The sequence below is a fragment of the Micropterus dolomieu genome, linkage group LG21, assembly GCF_021292245.1.
Source record: "Micropterus dolomieu isolate WLL.071019.BEF.003 ecotype Adirondacks linkage group LG21, ASM2129224v1, whole genome shotgun sequence".
NCBI lineage: Eukaryota > Metazoa > Chordata > Actinopteri > Centrarchiformes > Centrarchidae > Micropterus > Micropterus dolomieu.
The window spans coordinates 18,101,292-18,122,122 of record NC_060170.1 but is presented as its reverse complement, the minus strand read 5'-3'; the positions used below and the strand labels follow the sequence as shown (position 1 = coordinate 18,122,122).

The 20,831-nt window shown below is 42.1% G+C and overlaps 2 protein-coding genes across 2 annotated transcripts; both read left to right on the top strand.

Moving 5' to 3' along the window:
* The first annotated feature begins 9 nt into the window (after window positions 1–9).
* Window positions 10–7,084, top strand: creb3l3l (cAMP responsive element binding protein 3-like 3 like). Its single transcript, XM_046035993.1, has 10 exons — window positions 10–131; window positions 1,557–1,700; window positions 2,420–2,807; window positions 3,010–3,122; window positions 3,227–3,319; window positions 3,679–3,785; window positions 4,798–4,866; window positions 4,979–5,063; window positions 5,186–5,279; window positions 5,466–7,084. Exons 2-10 carry the CDS (start codon window positions 1,557–1,559, stop codon window positions 5,867–5,869), a joined length of 1,497 nt encoding a protein of 498 aa, XP_045891949.1. The 5' UTR covers window positions 10–131; the 3' UTR covers window positions 5,870–7,084.
* Window positions 7,085–9,913: 2,829 nt separating this feature from the next.
* Window positions 9,914–11,538, top strand: gadd45ga (growth arrest and DNA-damage-inducible, gamma a). The gene is made up of 4 exons (XM_046034902.1): window positions 9,914–10,024; window positions 10,137–10,238; window positions 10,353–10,563; window positions 10,723–11,538. Exons 1-4 carry the CDS (start codon window positions 9,939–9,941, stop codon window positions 10,834–10,836), a joined length of 513 nt encoding a protein of 170 aa, XP_045890858.1. The 5' UTR covers window positions 9,914–9,938; the 3' UTR covers window positions 10,837–11,538.
* The last annotated feature ends 9,293 nt before the right edge of the window (window positions 11,539–20,831 follow it).

Here is a 20,831-nt window from a genome sequence, read left to right as displayed (position 1 = left end):
TTGGAAGACTGCGGTGTGAAAGAGGAAGCGCTTGACGGTAGACGGTAGCAGTGGAGAAACGCTGAGTAGAGAACCCAAAACACATCCGCACTCACTCACTTGAATGGTATTTTGTTTCCTGTCATCGAACGGTAAGAAAATTAATGTCTACATTAACTATGTTTAATGTTTTTTTTTTTTTTTAATGTGTTTAATGTCACGAGGGACCACGCCCTCTTGGCAATAGAGATTATTACAGGATTAAAACTGGCTCGTCTGTTGGCCTGAAAGACATTTCCTTCTTTCTGCCACTGAGGTATAAGTTACGACGTTAATGCAATCCTTTTTGCACCATGTGAAATGGAAAATCTACTGAATCATATTGCTCAGGGATGGGTTCGCTGCCACGTTAACAAACGCTAGGTCATTTTGTTTGTGATTTAAATGGCTATGCTGCAAGACAGTAACGTTATTCTTTCAATAAAGATACAGTGCTTCCGGGATTCCTTTCATATGTTTTTCTTTTTTCCTCGCCAAACAATGCAGCATAGATATGGTCCTTATTTGTTTTGACACTTGATATTGTATCAGATCACATGACAAAGACATGTGGGGGCGGGGCTCAATAAAAGATGAGGTCATGATGGGAGCGTGGCAATGATGCAATATGAAGCTGTTTACATGACACTTACATGAAAACCCCATTAAGGGGGGAGTATAGTCTGTCATACTGTGAGATCCCTCCCTAAATATTGTGGCTGCTGAGGGCATGAACCCCCTTATAGTCAACAGTATCCACATGCATCTTCAGCCTCCACATGGGGGTCAGCCAGGGGGGAAACGAACACAACCCAAGGAATCAAACACTTTAAGTATGGTGGAAGCTTACTGGACCGCTCTCCATTTACTATACCTTTCTGTTGTCCTGTGACACAAGTATCACTGTAATACCATCACTAGTTCTATAGCACGGTGATATCCAAAACAAGGACATTCTTCTATGACAACATTTGACTTGGTACTCAAGACTGGATATCCATTTTTTTAGGTATGACTACTGGGACATTTTTATAACATTTAGTCACAGCAGAGGCGTGTGGTAAAATCTCTGATAAGCAATCATATGCTAGTCGACAGAGAGATTCAATGTTCTTTTCAGTCAACTCAGAAAATGCACTTAATCACTTGACCGTAGGGCTGCAACTAACCGTTATCTTCAATATTGATTCTGTCTTATTTATTTTCAATCACAACTTCCCAGTTCTTCCCAATTCTTTGAATTGCATTTTTTTCCATTCAAAATAATATTTCTGTAAATTTACACTGGTATAAAACAGAGACACATCAACAACCAGGAATTTTTTCCAGATAAATGTTAATATCTTCAGCACTACTTACCAGCCTATGAGACCAATAAATTGTGTTTAACCTTTATCACAAAATTGTGAAACCCAACCCCAACAATGTCTAGTCTGAGATCATACTTGTATTAGGTATATCAATTTCATGTTAATAACACATGAACATCAATGCCATTTTTAAATAATTAAACAAAGCTGTGGTCTGTGTTGCCCCAGATGTCAGTAGTCGCCGAGGATCTTCCAGACATGGATGGAGCAGACCTGTTAGGGCTGCTGTTCAACAATGGAGAGGACGGGTCCACTGAGCCTCTCTTTCCTGATGGGAACGGGCTCATCGAATCCTGGCTGTCTGAAGAAGATGTAAGACTTGAGTCACAGAGAAGACAAATAAAGATAAATTGTGGAGGAAGTTGATTAGATTGCTCTCCAAGATACTATTTAACCAAATTGTTCCTCTTGAGTTTGGGTTGACTCAGAATTCTACCACTGTGTATTTTCAAACTTGTGTTATCATAGTTGAAATGGGATGTCCCTCAATTGTTTAAATAGTTAACTACTAACTGTAATGGTGTGTTTTCAGGGTCCGAACATTATGCTGTTATCACCATAGAGCAGCTAAAAGCACAACTGTGTGCATTGTGGTGTGTAATAGAGCCCAATATGGAATTTTAAAGACCAATTCTGATTTAGGTATTTGAGGATTTTAAAATCTGGTAAATCGGCCAATATTCTTTTTTTTATTCTTCTTTTCAGATACACATAAACATAAACAGAGGTTATCCCTAACATTTGTTATGTGTAGTTATGAGACTTCATTAAGATAACATGACATAGTGCAGTTTAAAAAAAGCTTTTTTTTATTGTTAAAATAGTACTTTCAAGCCGATTATGATGTGTTGCCAACAGGGGAGTTGCAGAGTGCCCTCTGGTGGACAGACTATGTAATGACAACATAACATGATTGAGCGTCTCTGTTACTTTTTTAAATTGTCATTTATCTGCTGTATAAACACTAATACTGGTTTATCTGCAATTAGCTCATATCAGGCTCTTGTGTAATACAGTTTTCTTTCTCCCAGATGCTGACAGGTATGGATACAGAGGACTTTCTGTCCAGCTTGTTAGAGGGAGAAGACAACATGGAGGCTCTCTGTCCCTCTCATTCTCCCTCGGCCAGCGACAGCGGTATTTCGGATGACAGCAGCTCTGGGGTTGGAAACAACAACATTCTTGAATGCTCGAGTCCACAGAGCAGTGATAGTGAGATTGTGCCCAGTCCCAGCTACTCCCAGCCCAGCCCGGTGTACTCCGACCCGGCCCCTGGAGTGCTGCAGACAGAGAGCCTGGAGGCCTTAATGGTCCAGGCGGATCACAGCTACTCTCTGCTGCAGAGCGGCGGCAGGGACATGGATGTCCTGCAGAGTGTGAGGGCAGAGAAGCCAGATACAGATGTCTTCATTGATCTGGGTATGTGTAGTCCAGGAACTCTCTCATTCTGACTTCATGTGTGAGATCTATAGGCTTAGGTACTTCAACATTTCAAAACACATGGATTTAGTGCAATTGCAAGTGCTGTAATTATCAATTAAGTAATTAAAAACACACTTACTACCCTAGCGGATCAGAATAGCAAATGAAGTGAATTTCAAATGTATTTCTCTTGTGTCAGACGACTTGGTGAGTGAGGCAATAGAGGAGGACAACATCACTAGCGAGCTGCCCTACACTTTGGCCATAGAGGACTCAACACAGGACTCGACTGAACCCAATCAATCAGACCAGGTCAGTCTCCCCTGCTTTTCCCCACTTTTCATTCTCCATCTTACGTTTCACTGAACATCCTTAAATTTAACCGGTGATTTAAAAATCTTCTTTTCTCCCTCCAGTTCCAGTTCAAAGAGATTGTGCTCACTGAGGAGGAGAAGCGGCTTCTGTCGAAAGAGGGAGCAACTATTCCCACACACATGCCTCTCACAAAGGTAATTGATGCCGAAAAACGCTTATTTACTTGAACTGATGGTCTTGTCGTAAAACTGCTGTGGATGCCAAATTATTGTATGAAAAAATTATTGTTGTTCATTTTTGTAGCAATCACTGTACAATAATCCTGAACCATGTAATTTGTGGTATTGTTTGGCCATATGTGAATGTTTTTGTCTCATAATTTGGTTTGATAGCTATTTTGGTTTTTTTGGCACTCAAACCCTTTTGCTTTTGCTTGATGAATAGTCAAATAGATTTTTCTGTGTGGTCTTTCTGCGGCGCAGCTGCTGAGTGCAATTATACACATCGTCATCTGTCGTGTGTACATTCTGAAAGCCTGCTCTGTGTTGAACAGGCGGAGGAGAGGACATTGAAGAGGGTCCGTAGGAAGATCCGCAACAAGCAATCCGCTCAGGAGAGCCGCAAGAAGAAGAAGGTGTATGTTGATGGACTGGAAAACAGGTGAGATGAAAAGGCCAACATTTCTACAAATGAATTATCTTGGTTACATTCTCTGACATAGATATAGATATATCTTATTACAAAAATGCCTCAACGCCACTCCTCTGTACAGTCATTGTATCAAACCCGTCCCATATTGGATAAACTGTAGTGACTGGCCAGACCCAGGCCAGGTTGGCTGGAAGTCTGCCTGAATGGCAGGAGGATCACACACATACGTCAGAGCCTGGTTCCCAGGCTATACTAATGACTAAGACGATTATCCAAATAGTTAATTAAGTGTTGATCCGCTAATTGATTAATCGACAAATTTTTACAAGTCTATAGTCAACAGCAAAACAGTTATTGGTGTATGAGGAGCAGTAGCGACTAGGGCTGAAACGATTCATCGATTTACTAAAATGCATTGACACAAATTCTTTGCATCGAGGCTTCGTTTAATCCCTATGACTATATAGCACACTGTTTAGGCAGACATTTATTACTGTCGCACATCGCGCTGACGCTGTGAACACGACGTGATTATGATGCCGCTGTTTGCAAAGTGGAGGAAGAGAGAGAAAATAGTGAGGAACGAAGAAAAAAGTGTCCAAAGTATGGGATTATTTCAAACTAAAAGAAAACAACAACTCTGTAATGTTGCAGTCCGTCCACCGTAAAACGAGACTTACGTCGCCTAACGTTACCACAACAGCACGATGGCAGCTGATAAGAAAGCCACCAAGCAAAAGTACTTCTTAAACGACGAATCGATGAAATAATCTATAGAAGCTTCAAGTACTAAACTCATCGTTAGCTGCAGCCCTAGTAGCGACCTTATCAAGCTCAAGAACATACACTGAAGAACTAAAGAACTGAGCAACAATGTTCTAGTTATGCTAGCAGTGATATATTGTATTTCTTTCATTGTTGTGGTTGATGGGTTAGTTTGGTTGATCAAATACTCTATGTAAATAAATCCAAATACATGTTTGGATGAATGTACCAATTACTGAATCAATGTCTGCCACAGGGTTGCCATCTGTACTGCACACAATCTGGAGCTACAGAAGAAAGTCCAGATGCTTCAGAAACAAAACATGTAAGATCTCTGAGATATTGCTTCCGCATTAATATGCAATAACACATTTCTTGAAAGTGTTTCTGAATTTGTTGCATCACTTTTAGTTAATGTGTTTTCTTGGTTCTTACAGTTCTTTGATAGAGCAACTAAGGAAACTTCAGTCTATTGTGAAGATGTCGACTATGAAAGCCAGCACAACCAGCACTTGTGTTATGGTAACTTTGCTGACCACTTATTTTTCTCTCCTGATTGTATTTCTGATATCAAGTCTCATGTCAAGTTCTTTGTCATGCTGCAGTATTTTTTTCCTCACTCTATCCTTGGCTTTGCCCTCCAGGTGTTCCTGCTCTCATTCTGTCTCATCATCTTCCCGTCAGTCAATCCATTTGGCGGGAACAAAGAACAGAAGGAACTCTATACACCCACCTCCAGTAAGTTACCTCATAATAAAAAAAGTCTGACCGTGTCTTTTTGATCTTATCTTTAATGGGTTCTTCATCAAGACTGCATAGTGGGGTTTAATTTTTTTTTTAATAAATTGAGTGATTGAGATGTCATGAATTTGTCGTGGCATTATTTGCTCAGCTTTGGTAACCACTTTTCGTTGATTATTGCAGTCATCTCCCGGGCCTTGCGCTCAGTGCCAGACAGCACAAACGCCATATCCTACCCGGAGCCTGATGAGAAGGATGTTCTCTTAGTGCCCCAAGCAGAGGTGGAGAACGTTAAAGCCATCTTCGCCGGCGGTCAGAAGAATCACACCCCAGACTACCAGAGGGTGGAGCAACCTGACTCGGAAACAGGAGTCAACAGCAACTCTTCGGCAGACTTCTCCAGTCCCACTCAGGCTGCAGAGATGACATCGGGGCCGGCAAGTGGAGTCGGGACCTTACAGGAAGGATCCATTGATGCTACAGTTGCATCTGCTGTGGCGTACGAGGTCACAGGATCCAAAGATAACTGGATAGACCGGAACCCCCCGTCTGTCATATTACAGCAGCACCGCTCAGATGAGATGTAGTAGGGAGATGTTGCTCAATATAGCCAGCAGAGGGAGCCATATTCTTAATGTTATAGGTGGCGGATGGAAGAGGAAGAGGAAGGGAATATATTAGTAATTATAAGGATGATCATTTGGCCTGTCCCTACTTTTCCGCTCTAAAAGCCCTCTCATGTACTGCTGTTACTTGTTGCACTTTGTTTTAATTTCTTTGTTCCAGTGGGTAACCAGAACTGGAGAGAGCTGTCCATATTCCAGTAATCAAAAGTAGAAACTGCCTTAACAAAACGATATTGTACACCTTGATGTACAAAGTGGTGCTGATGACTAAAATGTGTAAATTTGTCTGCACCACCAGGAAATTGTATCATGCACTGGCCCAAATTGTAGGCAGAGCTATGTTTTCTCTGGTCTGTCTGATCACCTCCAGCAGATATAAATGTAAGCTGCTCATGAAATACTCTTCCAAAGTAAATTATTGTGAAAATGAGTAGCCCAACGGTCCAAACTAGCCAGAAACATCCATCGCATAGTAGAAGATAGGCTGCCTGACTCTCATAAAGCTTGATCAAAGTGATTGACCACCATAATGCTTAAGCCATTGCAGGACATTTGGCCATTTAGAAGACTTGTAAAGTTTGTTAGTATTTCCCTTGTAACAAGGGTATCCATGCACCGTTTTTAATTTTGCAATGCTTTGTTTTTACGTTGTACAGTAAAGCAAGAAAAAAAAAATGTCTACGAAATGTAGAATAAGACACTGAACCCTTGACTTTGTCATTGTTAGCCAATCCCGTCCACCCCTGCGGTCTCCTCTTTTTGCAAAGTCATGGGACAGTTCTTACTTTTTATAAATGTGTCTGAAATATCTTAGCACCTGTGTGCACAGAATAACGGGGATTGATATATTTGCTCAGTAATCCGTGATGCAGTAAAATATACTCAAAAATGTAATGACCTGTTTTGTCAGTGAGGCATTTTTATTATTTTTTGTGTTTTATATGATGTTACTGTCAGTATGGAATCTAAATGGTATTGGAACAGTTTTTTGTTATAATCGTGAATGATGAACAGCAAATGTTAATCGTGTTAAGCAAATGCACTGACATTTGACATAGTCTGAGAAGGGAATGTAAATACGCTTAAATGATTGTAGCTCTTCTGTACATTTGAACTCTTCATGTATAAGACATGTCTGGATCTCTATAATAATAATAATAAACTTTTTAAACTCTTTTTTTTTTCCACCCATCAGAATGGCTTGAGTTTTCCTTGGTCAGTGTTTCTGATGAGGGAATAGAAGAATATGTTCAATCTTGTCTACTATGAATTTTACTTAATTTTTCAACTTGAGGCTGTTGACAAAACGAGATCTACAAGAAAACATTCGTGGGGATAACATTTGAACTGTTTTCAGGATTTAGCTGTTGAGTTATCTCTTTACACCTACACTACAGTGTGTAAGGTGTTTTTAACGGGCTCTTTTTCGGTTTTTATAATTTTTCAACAGGGTCCTCTTTAACAGGCCTACAGAACAATTTTAGTGTTTGCTCAGGAGCTACCAGTCCAACCACAGTCTGGAACTGTTTCCCACAGCTTTTACGGTTTTAGGGAGGTAGGATGCCTTGCTCGAGGTCATGTAGGGGTACTGTTTCTAATTTATCCTTGGGATTTTTACAGCCAGTGTGGGATTTCCCCCATCCTCTTAGCCAAACTGCTTACTGCATTCAGAACTGTAAAAGCCCCACAATTCCAACAGCTTCAAGGTACAAAAGGGTTTATGTAATGCTGTTTATCGGACTAGCAAATCACAGGATGCATTGGATTTATTTATGTAAATGACTTGTACATGTGGCTGTGTGGATAATACTGAGACATTCTGAGCATTTTCTAGGGAGGAGAGGCAGTTTCATGAATGCTTTAAGTACTGTAAATTCAAACTGTCTATTTGTTGTTTTGTTTCTAGGCCTGTTTCTCCTGCTCACATTTCTGCCCCAAGGCTGGCAAACAATATTTGTCTGACTTTAGAAGTAACCTCAGCTGTAGGGGGAACAACAACAACAACATACAGGGACTGGTGGGTGAGTCATGAGTCATGAGCTTATTCAACATGTTGAGACTAGCTGTCTAGAAGGGAAAAAGGTCAGTCTCTGGATGACCAGCAGGTGGCGGGGTCAGCCCAGATTTCTGTCGCTGAGCTCTGCTGCTGTGTGTGACTAGTTCGCGTTCAGCAGCTCCATAGATGGTGTTGGTTAGGTTAAAGGTCAGGCAGTTATCATGTAGGCACGTTTGCATTCAAACAAATGTCAGAGTGGTGTTTTATTTGACTCACGTCTTAACTCGAGTCATTTCGTGATATCAACCTTCAAACGAGTGCAATGTTCCTGGAATAAGGCTCGCGTTGTGATACCTCTCCCCCTGTTGTGTGGTATCAATGTCTGCTAGGAGTGCACATTTTTTTCATGATTAGTAGTGGTGTTTTATATATAGGCTATATTTGAAATTATTGCGTATGCTTGGCTTATAATAAACAGAATATTCAAGTTAACAACAACAGCAACCCGGTGTAAACATGCACAGCCTTCGCAGCTGTCTGCAAAGCGAACGATGCTGAATGTACACATGCAGTCCCACTGATAAGATAAACAGGCCTGAAAAGGCTGCTGGCCACGGCACGTGGCGCTTTTCCGTGGGGGGGGGCACGCGCATCTGTCGGGCATCTGCCGCAGGGTACTGAATGCAGTAGGGTAATTAAGAGTGTGGGGCGCACGCACAGACACATACAGACATACTCACGTCCACCCAACCCCATGAAATGTACGGGGGCAGGTGGAAGACGTGTGTATTGTTATGACACAAAGTCGCCTTTTTTTCTCCGCGGAGAAACGGCACGCGCCAAGTCAGACTGGCAATTAAGCTTCCTTTTCAACGGGTGAACAAAACAAAAAAAACCTGGCGTGTGCCGGTCACAAGCTGCTTCGGCCACTCCTTTGAAAACACGTCGCCATCAAGAAATGTGGCCCTATTTGGGTCAGGACAGGCTCGCTCGCGGGGCAGTTCTAAACGCTGCAGCGCGTTGATAGTCTCAGGTTGATAGGATACACGCGCACAAGCTGTTTATTAAGGGCAAGCCACGGCTAGACTGCAGGGAAAGTTTGGATTGGCTATATATAGCCTGAAACCCCCTCATCTGGGGAAGTCCAGTCCTTAAAAGATTGTTCCAGAGTTTATCATGGAATAGCCTACATTCATTTCACCACAGCTCTTCCGCCCACAGCTTCGTTTGATCTGCATGATTCCATTGTCACCTGTAGGATGGGATGGTCGGAGATGTTCTGCAATCCCCCCCCCCCCCCCCCCCCCCCCGGTTTTATGACTTCCATGTGAAAACATCACTTGGTACATAACAATTAGATAATCTATAAACACAAGGCAGGATTCCTGGTATTATGAAGTGGTAAATTACAGTGTGAACAAACCGTGACCTCTACCTGCGGTCTGCATTATGCAATCCCATTATTAAAGAAATTCATTAGGATGCTAAATATTTGTTTCAAAATCTTCTGTCTGTTTATTCTTCAAAGCTGTGTAGGCCTAATATCACGTGATTTATATGTAAGCATTATAAATCTGGGTCATAAACACGCCAGCATATTCCGGAAAAGTAGCCTAGCCTATTTACTGTGAGATGTTCCGGTGGTCAATTGAAGCCACAGTGGGTTCAGCCTTTCAGTTAGCTGTTTGCAATGACACTGAAAGTCCATCGTCAACAGGACTTTTAGTTTTTGCTCATTGTGGTGATGTTGGATGTTGACAAGGCAAGGAGGAATAGATGGCGAGTGGGTGGGGGGGGGATTTCTTGAAAGGTTGTAATCTCAGCCCCACGTGGGGTTGTCAACATGCTCCGCGTAACTGCCCGGGGACTTTTGCTTTCCTCACTCTGAGCCAATGGTAGCTTACGAAGCAGGCGCGGAAAGACCTCCCCTTGCCGAGAAACTACGCCGTCCTGCTATAAATCCGCTACAGCCTGTTCTGAGCTCAGAATAACGCTAGAGACTACCCAGACAATCACACAGCCCTTTTCTGTTCCATGCAAAAGCCCGTTTGCGCTTGGATTATAACTATGACTCTGGAAGAGATCCGCGGACAAGAGAACACAATGGAACACGCAGATAGGTAAATATTTCACGCACGGATACAACATTATTTAAGCGTTTGGGCGAATGCCTTATATCTGTTTGTCAAAATGTGCACAGTGTCCTGATGATGTGTGTTTTTCTTTGTGAAGGGTGCAAAGTGCAGGCGCAGCCCTGGAAGAGCTGCTGGTCGCTGCTAAGAGGCAGGACTACCTGACAGTTGGAGTTTATGAATCTGCTAAAGTCATGAATGTGTAAGTATTGCAATTCCTGAAATGTTTAACTACAATTGTGTTCCGTTTTGTTTTTTACTTTAAGCATAAGGACATGAGAATGTTTTTTGACCACTTTTCTTATTTTCTCCACAGGGATCCCGACAGCGTGGCATTTTGCGTCCTCGCCACCGACGAGGAATACGAGTGCGACATTGCTCTTCAGATCCACTTCACCCTCATCCAGGCTTTCTGCTTCGACAACGACATCAACGTGGTGCGCGTCAACGACATAGCGCGCCTGGCCGACCTGGTGGGTGCAGACGAGACTGGCGAGCCCAAGGACGCCCACTGCATTCTTGTCACGGTACGTTCCCGGGAGCACCCACTCAGTCAGGAGCCAGTGAATCATGCATGCATCACTCCTCCGTCTGACATTTTCTGCACACAAGTTACTGCACGTCTGTATCTTCTATATTTGTGGCAGGTGATCTGACTCTAAATATGTCATTCTTTTTTATTTTAGAGTCCCAGTGCAAACCCGTGGAAAGATCCCGCTCTGGACAAGCTGGGTCTGTTCTGTGAGGAGAGCCGCAGTGCTTACGACTGGGTGCCCAGCATCACGCTCCCAGAGCGCTGAAGTGACATTCCTCTAACAATGCATCACATGTTGATGACGATGAAGATGATGAAAAGAAAGTCAAGGAGCTGAGCTTCAGCCAGAGGTGTGGAGCATTTCTGCCTCACATGTCTGGATCAAGAGGCTGTGGCTGTAACCCCCTTGCAAGAGCACACCCTACCAGTGCATTCTGGGTCAGCACGTTGTTTCTGGATTACCCTAAGGGAAGGGTTCAAGTTCAGAGATCAAGTGTGGACAGGGTGCGGCGTATGTGGAGTGGTCAGAAAGCCTGATGGACAGTCAGAAGGATTTATACTGTACTGCTTAGTGCATGAAAAGATGATTGAGCCAGTTGCTGCCTTTGACAAAAGGCAATGGGGAACTGAGCAGAGAAGGTCACAGAGATATAGACTGTGCAACAAATGGACATGTGAAAGTGCAGAGGCTGGAGTGAACCTCATCAGAGGCGAACAAGGAAGTTGTTGTTCTGGAAGAGGCTATCTGAAAATGTCTAAATGGACTTAACTTTTCTTTACCAGTGCAGCTATCGGGAATGTCTTGGAATAAGACTTTGCTTGCATATCCTGATTTGAACTGTACCTGTGGCACAGTTTCATGGACTATTATTACTTACTTTCAAATATGCAGACGAAACAATGCAATATCCATTTAAATTGTACTCACTTTTAATGTTTTGTGAATAAACATTTGATATCAAACCCATCCTCTCTTGTCAGCAATGTTATTTCACCATTTGCACAAGGCTCCACAAACCACTGCCACTCGCCAAGCCTTAGGTTAGCTCATGTTGTAGCAGAATGGAGGAAGTTACAGCAGATTGCACAGATATAGAAGTATCAGGAAGTGTTGCGTGATGTCAGATACCCAGTAAAAGCAAGAAATTAAGAGTAAAATGTGGGTGGCAGATGGAAAGATGTGTGGAGTAAGATAGATTAAAGGGAGAAAAAGAGAGAAGTGTAGTTACAACATAATGATGTTTGTGACGTGCTATTTCCTAGCACTGACCTTTTACTTCCCATAGACCAGCTGCCTTATGTGACAGCTAGGGCAGTCGCTGCAGCCAGAATCGAGGCACAGGTTGGGGGTCTTGCAGGAGAGAGCTCTTTTGTTTTCTGTGCACAGGCAGCTGAGGCTAGAGAGGTCTGTGTGTCAGTGGGTAGTGTGCCTACTTGTAGTTTTGTGCATCCAAGTGGGAATGGGAGGCTGTATGGTATCAATAACCAATACATTTTTTCTCTTCTGTAGAGTGCTGAAGTTAAACTGTACACAACAGAGATACACTGTTGGGAAATCTACAATATTGCATACTTGGTTTTCATGCATGAAAGTTCAGTTTAATAAATTCTGCAATGGCTTACAACATTCCTGCAAACCATTAGGCAATACACTTGGTGAAGGTGATGAAAAGTTTTACATTTTGTAATCCTGCACACACATGCGCACACAGCCTCGTGCAATCACACCATAGAATATGGACTGAAATTATAGTTGAGCTGCAGCAGAATGAGGGTCAGCGAGATCCTCAGTGGCAGGTAAGGGGGAAGTGTTTGAGTGTTGTGGTCGGCCCTGAACTGAAGCTGACGGTAAAGTCGTCCCACATCAAAGAGATAGCAGACTTCAGAGGAACTCATCTCGCTTTTCTTTGCAGCACCTTGGTCTCCAGCCAATCGCTGGTCATACCCTGCATGCGTGCACGCCTGAACACACATGTGCGCGAAAGCATGAACAGACACGCACACCTGTGCACACTCACATCACGCTCACACACACACACACACACACACACACACAAGCAACAAAAGGCAGTCCCTCTGCTAAGACCGGTCTCAGGTAATTGCTTTGTGTTCTAAGAACAGAGGAAGCTTTACTCAGACAGAGTTACAAAAAACAAGTAGTAGAGATGCAATAAAGGGACTTTCCATGGGCATTAATATCTGCACTGGTAAGTGAATGCTGACAAAACTAGTCATTTTCTTACATGCACTGTCAAAACTGTAGCTATAGATTGGGATTAAACAGTTTTGTGAGACACTGATATGAAGACTAATGTGGCTTGTGATGACTATTTGTCTGTTTTTTCCTGCACTGTGCTATCAACAAAAACATGAACCCAGTGTCTGAGTGGAGATTTGAAACATAAGATCTTATGAAAATTACCTAGAAAACTCCAAGCCAACTCACAAGGCTAGGCTGGGACATATTTAAAATGTTCCCAATTAAACCAAAAAAGGACCCCAAAAGAGGATGTATTTTTTTTAACATGTTTCCAAAAGCACACAAAATATTCAGGGATTTTTGTCTATACAGGTCAGTGTTCTAAAGACAGCTTTTTTTGTGTGTTTTCTACCAGCAACAATAGCCACAGCAATCATGCCTAATCTTGACCTGTTTTTTGAAAAAAGCAATATTTAACGCCTCAGATAAGACCCATTTTCTAAATAATATATTTGTTGACTGTTTTATTATGTGCTCTGAGTAAACAAAGTACTGTTGGCTACTTTGTTTAGTAAGTGTATGGTAGTTACAATTAAGTAGAGTGTTTTATTGACTAAATCCTTGACCTACTTTGGACACAAGTTATATTAATGGTCTTTGTGATAGATCAGATTCTTCTTTGTTCTCTCTAAAACCTAATTTCTCCACGTCTGTATCACTCAGGTCTACATTATCTGTGATTTCAAACCTACTTTCTGTTGCAGAAACTCATGCAAGCCCTATGCAAGACAAAAAAAAACAACATGCCTGTTTTTTTATGCCAAGTTTCTTTTGGCTACAGGTGTATGTGGGTGGCAGAGAACAGAAAAGACTCAAGCTACTGGAAAGGCTTCCTTGCCTCTGCCGCTGCTGCTATTTGTATGGAGTTAACAAACATCTTCTCCCTGTGTTGGCAATGGTGCCAAAGCCTGGAGCAACAGTCCAGACTGTCGAGGCAGCCCGACTGTCTGCACGAGGTCTGAGCCAGAGATCTAGAGCCACGATAGACTGAAAGGGAGGGAGCGAGACGAGACAGATGTGTGCTCTGCCTTAGAAACATTAGTGTTTTCAACTGTGGCACAGAAAGATGGTAAACATCAAGCAGTAGTTCACTCCAGAGTGCTATTCAGACTCTTTTTCTTCCTGAGTGTTCCTCTTTCCTTCTGAGTTATCCTCTATTTCACAAGGGCCACAACCCCAGGCAAATTATTCAGTTTATCCCTGATGGATCTACTACTTCTGACACAGCATATAATTAAGTGGCTAAATTGTATTCAACTGATACCGTACCTTCTTAACAGAAATGCTCAATCTGTCAATGTGAAGCCGATGCCTGCAGCCAGTTAGCTTAGCTTAGCTTTAAGACTGGGAACAAAGTTAAACAGGGTTCGATCCATCCAACTAATTTAAAGCTCTCTAATTAACACGTCATATGTCTGTTTAATCCATACAAAAAAAAACTAAATGTGAAAATGACATGTTGAAGTTTTACAGGGGATTAGGTGCGGGACTATTTATTTGCCGGGTGCAGTGACTTTGTGCTGGCTCCATCTTAATATTGAATGAACAGATATGGAAGTGGTTTCAATCTATCAATCATTTACCCCAAGACAATGAACCATTCCTTCAAAAATTTGAAAGCTATATTTAAGAACAGAATTATGGAATAGGGGACTGAATTTGGGGTGGCAAGGTGGGCCAGTGGATAGAGATGTGGCCTCACAGCAAGAAAGTTGCGGCTTCAAATCCCTGTCGCCCCCGCCTTTCTGTGTGGAGTTTGATCATGGAGCCGGGTTCTCTCCTGGTGCTCCGGCTTCCTCCCACCATCCAAAGACATATGGACTAGGTTGACTGGTGACTCTAAATTGTCCTTAGGTGTGAGTGTGACAGGTTGTTTGTCTAGGGGTGCTTCCTCGCTCCTCGCTTGAACCGGAAGTTGTTCCGCTCCGCCATCTTGCAGACCATCTGTGCTCCGAGGAGCGAGGAGCGATCTCTGAGGAGCTATGAGCGAGGATACACCAGTGCATCCTTCGTGGAAGTCTTTTACTTACCGACACGCCCCCTTATTGGTTTGCCGTTATGTTGATTGGACGCTGCAGCTGATCGGACTAATCTGATGGATCACCACAGAACATAAAACTCAAGCGCATCACTGCAAAGTGTTAGGCTGTATTTGTTTTGTTTTATGATTCACTGTCTTGTTAAAATCTGTGTTCATTGCAGATCTGAACAACTTTATTTATTTATTAGAAAGATCTGTCTTCTTTTATTTCTCCCATCAGCTTTTATTATGGAGACAATTAAAGTCAGAGATAGTCGGAGAGTCTGTTTGCAAGAAACATGTTTTACATAATTTGTCCTCATTTCTGTTCAGTCACATGTGAGGCTGGTCATTAGTTTAGTCCAAATAGACGATAATAAAACATAGCTCACGTAAGGAGTCGGACAAGTCACTAAACTGCACCAAAGTATCTAAATGAAGCGAGCAAAGCATCTGACAAAAGCAGCCGGCGGCTCCGCGAGAAAAATCAGCTGATGAAAGTATGAATGAAAGCGCTGCTGCGCTAAAAAAAAAATTGTTGGATTGATATGATGGAACGCAGTGATCGATCGGTGACGAGTGATGTGACTTGCAAAAAAAATGTATGCAGTAGTGTTAAAGGATATCAGAAGAGGAAATAAACGGAAAGCCAAAAACTGAGCGTCAACTTTGATACAAGTTACATCATTTCAATTCCCATGAAACATTTAGCTTTATAAATCCCAAGACACGATGATCATATTCTGGGTTATTCAATAATGAATTTACAATCAGAATCAATAAGATAAATGCAGATAATATAAGCATTGTGCCAGTAGAAATAATCCTGTGCCTTTGAGCAGGACATATGCCTACAGCAACCTGTAATGATTCGTGTGCAGGTGTTTGTTAAACATGTAACAGAGAATCATGCTGCTCTGCACTGATAACTGTGAGACTTTACCAACACAGTGCACATGTATGTAGACACAAACTCCATCAAAAGTCTCTACAGCTGTTAGAGCCAACTGACAGCTGATCCAGCTGTGATCAGCTGCATCCGTCATCAGAAACAGACGTCGCTTTACTTGACGCTTCGCAGGAAAGGAGGTCTCATGTCTCTACAAAGATATTTTCTCGTTCCTTCTCTCCTGGCTTGGTTTCCTTGCGTCTCTCCATGCATCCCCGGTTGGCGGGACTAAGGCGCAAGGAAAAGGCGCAAGTGAGAGAAACGTGGATGCAAGTAAGAGACTTGAGAAGCACCCTATGTGTGGCCCTGCGATGGATTGGCGACCTGTCCAGGGTGTACCCGGCCATTAGCCCGATATCAGCTGGGATTGGACCCCGCAACCCTGTATGTAAGATAAGCGGTTGACCATGGATGGATGAGACTGAATTTGAAAAGCCTCCAAATTAATCTCACAGCCACTAAGGACCAATACTTTTAACTGAGCAATGCTTTTATCCATTGTCTGATCTACTGAAGCAATTACTGCAGCCTTTCACAATAGGCTGACTAAATCTGAAAGCTACATTTTTGGTTCCTTCAACACTAACATTTTCAAAATGTTCACTAAAATTCCCCAAAACTTAATCCTCGTTCTATTGGACATACATGCAGAACACTTGAACAAGCCTGCCTAAAATCAAGAAAGTGAGGGAAAACATTTTTGGGGGAAATTTTGGTAGTGTAATAGCCTTTTGTGTACAATTGGAGACCTCTGAGGTATATTGGTTATGCTAATACTGTATGCCTTGCTTATACCATTTTGAGAGAGGAAAGAAAATGCACAATGTTAATATTTTAGATATTAGCCTATTATACCACATGATGCTTGCTGATGACTTTTTTTTTAACCCTGGTGAAATGTTACAGTATGAGTTTCCATATTGGGATATGATCCCCAGACTGGTGGTTCAATTGTAAATGCCAAATGCTAAATATCACTCTAAAGGGTAGAGTGATATTCTGCCCTTCCCAGAGCCATTACTATCATGGGGGACTGTGGTCGCTTCTTCCCATTCCCTTCTCCATCTCACTTACAGTAACCACAGCACGATGAGATTACACCATGAGCTGGCTGGCAGCATCCCCTCCCACCCCACCTTGCTCTGAGTCTCCCTCTTTCTCTGTCTCATGGCCAGTTTGGTACCATGAGCTCAAGGCCCAGCTGGCTCTGGCAGGCAGAAGAGAGAGAAGGAAAGAGATGGATGGCTGGTGTTGGGTGTCTCTAATCTAAGTATGTGTCACCCAATGGAGAAATGAGCTGCACCCTAGCTGCTTCTGCTCCTGCTGTTGCTCATCTTACAGTGAGCTCACTCCTCAGAGGCCGTGCGGTGAGCCAGCACAATCTGCAACTTTCAGAAGTTCTTAGATTCACAGTGCAGGAAATTTCTCATTGCTGTGGTGGCCAAGGAGATTCCCGTACAACAATATGAACACACAATGAGGCTGCTGTTTGTTATAAGTCACTACCAGTCTGACTGTATGACCTGACGTTGGTGGTTTCTAAGTTGTGTGGTTGCGGTTAGGCTGAGATAGCTGTAGATTTCAAAACACACACACACATATACACACACCTGTGCACCTGGGATGACCACACCACACTGGGAGGAATGAGATCACATGATCCAAACCTCTCATTTCAGAGGTAATGATCGTGGTTGTCTTTCTAGAGAGCCTATAATCAGACTAAAAGTAAAACAGCTGTGTGTGTGAGCCAAGGGGAGGGTGACCAGGTTTCAAACACAAACACACACACACCTGACCTACACTCAGAGAGCCACTATGTCCCTTTGGGGGGTAGAGTGACACACACTCAGCAGGTCATTGCATATTAGGTCATGACACACACTTTACTGCTGTTAATGTGAAATACTACTCTTGGTTTTCTGGTTAAAACTATTAAGACAATTGTCTTTAACATAATAATAATAATAATAATAATAATAATAATAATAATAATAATAATAATAATAATAATAATAATAATAACAACAGCTGGAACAATAATGGTTTTAAATATGGAAAATATTCCATCCACTATGTGTGCAGGATATAATCATTTGAATATTTGTTTTCAAATTGGTACGTCTGCAGAAATTGCCATGGGATTGCATCAGGGTGTTTGTTCAACAGCAGCTGAATAGATTGACTGGAGGAAATGTGTGTTTCTAAGTGCATCTATATTATTAGCATAAACAAGATTATGTGTGTGCCCTCCTTGCGTTCTTACCATGAAGCTCTGGTCACAGGGTTTATGAAAAACATTATATGAGCCATGATCGTACTGACCTTATGTAAACCTCAGCAGCTAAACTTAGATCACATGGTCCATATGCCAGATTTCTAATTTGATCCTGCCTCATGAAATTTCACATGAAGTGAACACCATCACAACAAACATACAAAATACTATTTTCTATTAAGTTATTTTCACCAGGTCTGATTCAAAATTTCAGACAGCCCGGAGGAGACTGTTCTTGCAAGGCAAAGTTTCACAGTGAGTATGTTAGCAAGTTAGAAGTAAGCAGAAGGAGATTTTTGATGTTATATTTTTGTAATATTTTGGTTGAGTAGCAACAGAGGCAGTTCTAGACCGATTTTATTGAGGGGGCCAGGCTGGGGCCAGTCGTTTTGTCGGAGGGGCCCATTCAATCCAGGACAAAAGAGACAAAGGCAATGTTCAAGCTTTCAAAATGTCTTGTGTCTAACTTAGTTATAGTTTCATTAAATTACATTATACAAAAAAACATTCCTGTTAACTTTAGCTCAAGTTACAGTACAGTCTTTGTAAGGCTTAATGAACAGTATAAGCTCTAGTGTACTAGACATTCTCTGGGTCCCAGTTGTATTTTGTATCCCATTAGAACTTTTGCTAGGAAAATAGAAACTTCTCCATATTCACCCCTGTTAGTAGTCCTGATGTGAAGTATATACAAAATTAAATACTAGATGGTAGGCCATCATCTGTGCATTATGGACGGGGATACATATTTTGGCAGACTGCATGTCCAGCCTGGTAGGACCAGTAAGCTAATGTTATCGCTTTTTGTGTATGAAAAGTGCTGTTTAAATGCAATGCATTATTAAATTGTTATGATAATAATTTACCCTTTAAGGAGGGGGACTGACAATAATTTCCAGCAATACCACAAAATATCCTGCGACGGACTGGCGACCAGTCCAGGGTGTACCCCGCCTTTCGCCCAATGTAAACTGGGATTGGCTCCATCCCCCCGCGACCCTGTACGCAGGATAAGCGGTTGTAGGAGCAGCTTACTTGAAAAAGGTGACAGTCTGTCTAAATCTAGCTTCCGAACAGTAACATGGATGACTAAGTGATCAACTCTGTGGTCAGTTATAACATCGTCAGACTATCGCAAAATAAAAGTTTGCTTTATTTTGCTTTAAAGAGAGCCACATGTTTAAAGTGGCTTTTTGTGGAGCTTTTTGAGTGTCCAGACTCGGGTCGCATTCAAAAAGATCCGATCTGTGTCGGATTGGGACCACATATGAAAGTGTCCCAAATCTGAACCGGAAAAAATCAGATTCCACGTGATTTGGCCTGTTCACACTGTTATAAAAAGATCGGATCTGAGTCACATATGGGCAAAAAAATTTGGGTCACTTTATCCTGCAGTCTGAAGGTAGCCTTAGTTACAGGCATTCATGTAACCCAGGTGTATGAACGATACTAAAATGACTAAAAACTGACTTTGTTTCACTAATGTCATATTGCAGTTAATAATCTTACAATCCACAAAAAGAGACATTACCTCATACCTATGAATCCTGCAATCAGTTCTGTCTTTCTTTCACTCACCCTAGCCAGATAAAGATCTTTACGACACGAGGCGGTGGAAACGGAAACACTGCTCATAGAAAAATGTAAACTCAAAAATGTGACTCAAGTCCAAATCAGGCTGGGGCTTTGAACTTGTCTCTTTATATAAGCTGCAGTGACATAAGTGTAGAAGGCAACGGCTATTTTAGGACAACTCAAACAGTGAGCCTCAGAGTCTGATAATCTCACCTGGTTTGTTCTGGCAGAGTAGAGGACAGTAGAAGGAAGCCAAACATAGTGTAACATTTCTGAAAATTAAGCCTCCAAGTATGTTATCATTCACTAAAGTATTTAATGAATGTAAAAATCCATCTGGTTTCTCACTCAAGCTTTTTCCTTTATCGCCGGTCTGCTTCTGGATTCTATTCATGCTTTCTGGTTTACTGTGGCTGCCAGTCTGGCTGAGATGGGGCAACGCTAAGTGATTTGCCAAATATGGGGAGCAGCCTGTAACCTCGGTAGGGGCTGACACATTACTGACATAGCTGAGCTTATCCTTCCAGGAGCACATGTACTCAAAGTCGTGCCAGGAATCCCTTCTCATAGACTGCAATCCTCAAGTAGTAGGGCGATACAAGTGGAGCCTGGAGAAGAGGGGAGATGAATATTGCTGTCTCCAAAGATACAGACAGACAGACATACAAACAAAATGTGGGGAAGTTGCAAGCTATTTTCTCATCTGATGATAGAGTCTCTGATCTATTGTGGCATGCAGACAGAGGGCAGACTGGGTGACCGGGTTGATCAAGGATAGATAGAAAGAGCGTAAAAAGATAGAGACTGACACATTGCATGGATGGTGTAAATTCCACATTCCATCACGCTGATGTGTAAGACTATTTCAGGCTAAACAAAGTAGTATCTGAAATAGCATCACTCATTCTCACCCATGGGCGTTGTTTAATTGAAGAGCAGTGTTGGAGCACACACACATGTGCCACAAATACTCACAGGGGAAAAAAAGGAAAGAAACAGGAACCGAGTAATCATTGTTTAGTCACATCAGGATTCTGTGCAAGCATGAAACAAAATGGTAATAAAAAAGAATAGAGAAAAAAGGAAATACAAGTAACAATTTTTTGTGTTCTTACTTTAAGGAAGTTCACAGTGCTTTGGCACCTACAGTGGAAAGGTGTCAAGGCGGCATGACATTT

Excerpts from the sequence above, each read along its gene's own strand:
- creb3l3l (XM_046035993.1), top strand. The coding sequence starts at position 1,557 with ATGTCAGTAGTCGCCGAGGATCTTCCAGACATGGATGGAGCAGACCTG. Across the intron at positions 3,123-3,226 it reads AACCCAATCAATCAGACCAG|TTCCAGTTCAAAGAGATTGT; the intron begins GTCAGTCTCCCC and ends TTCTCCCTCCAG. Across the intron at positions 5,064-5,185 it reads CAACCAGCACTTGTGTTATG|GTGTTCCTGCTCTCATTCTG; the intron begins GTAACTTTGCTG and ends TTTGCCCTCCAG.
- gadd45ga (XM_046034902.1), top strand. The coding sequence starts at position 9,939 with ATGCAAAAGCCCGTTTGCGCTTGGATTATAACTATGACTCTGGAAGAG. Across the intron at positions 10,025-10,136 it reads ACAATGGAACACGCAGATAG|GGTGCAAAGTGCAGGCGCAG; the intron begins GTAAATATTTCA and ends TTCTTTGTGAAG. Across the intron at positions 10,239-10,352 it reads TCTGCTAAAGTCATGAATGT|GGATCCCGACAGCGTGGCAT; the intron begins GTAAGTATTGCA and ends TTTTCTCCACAG.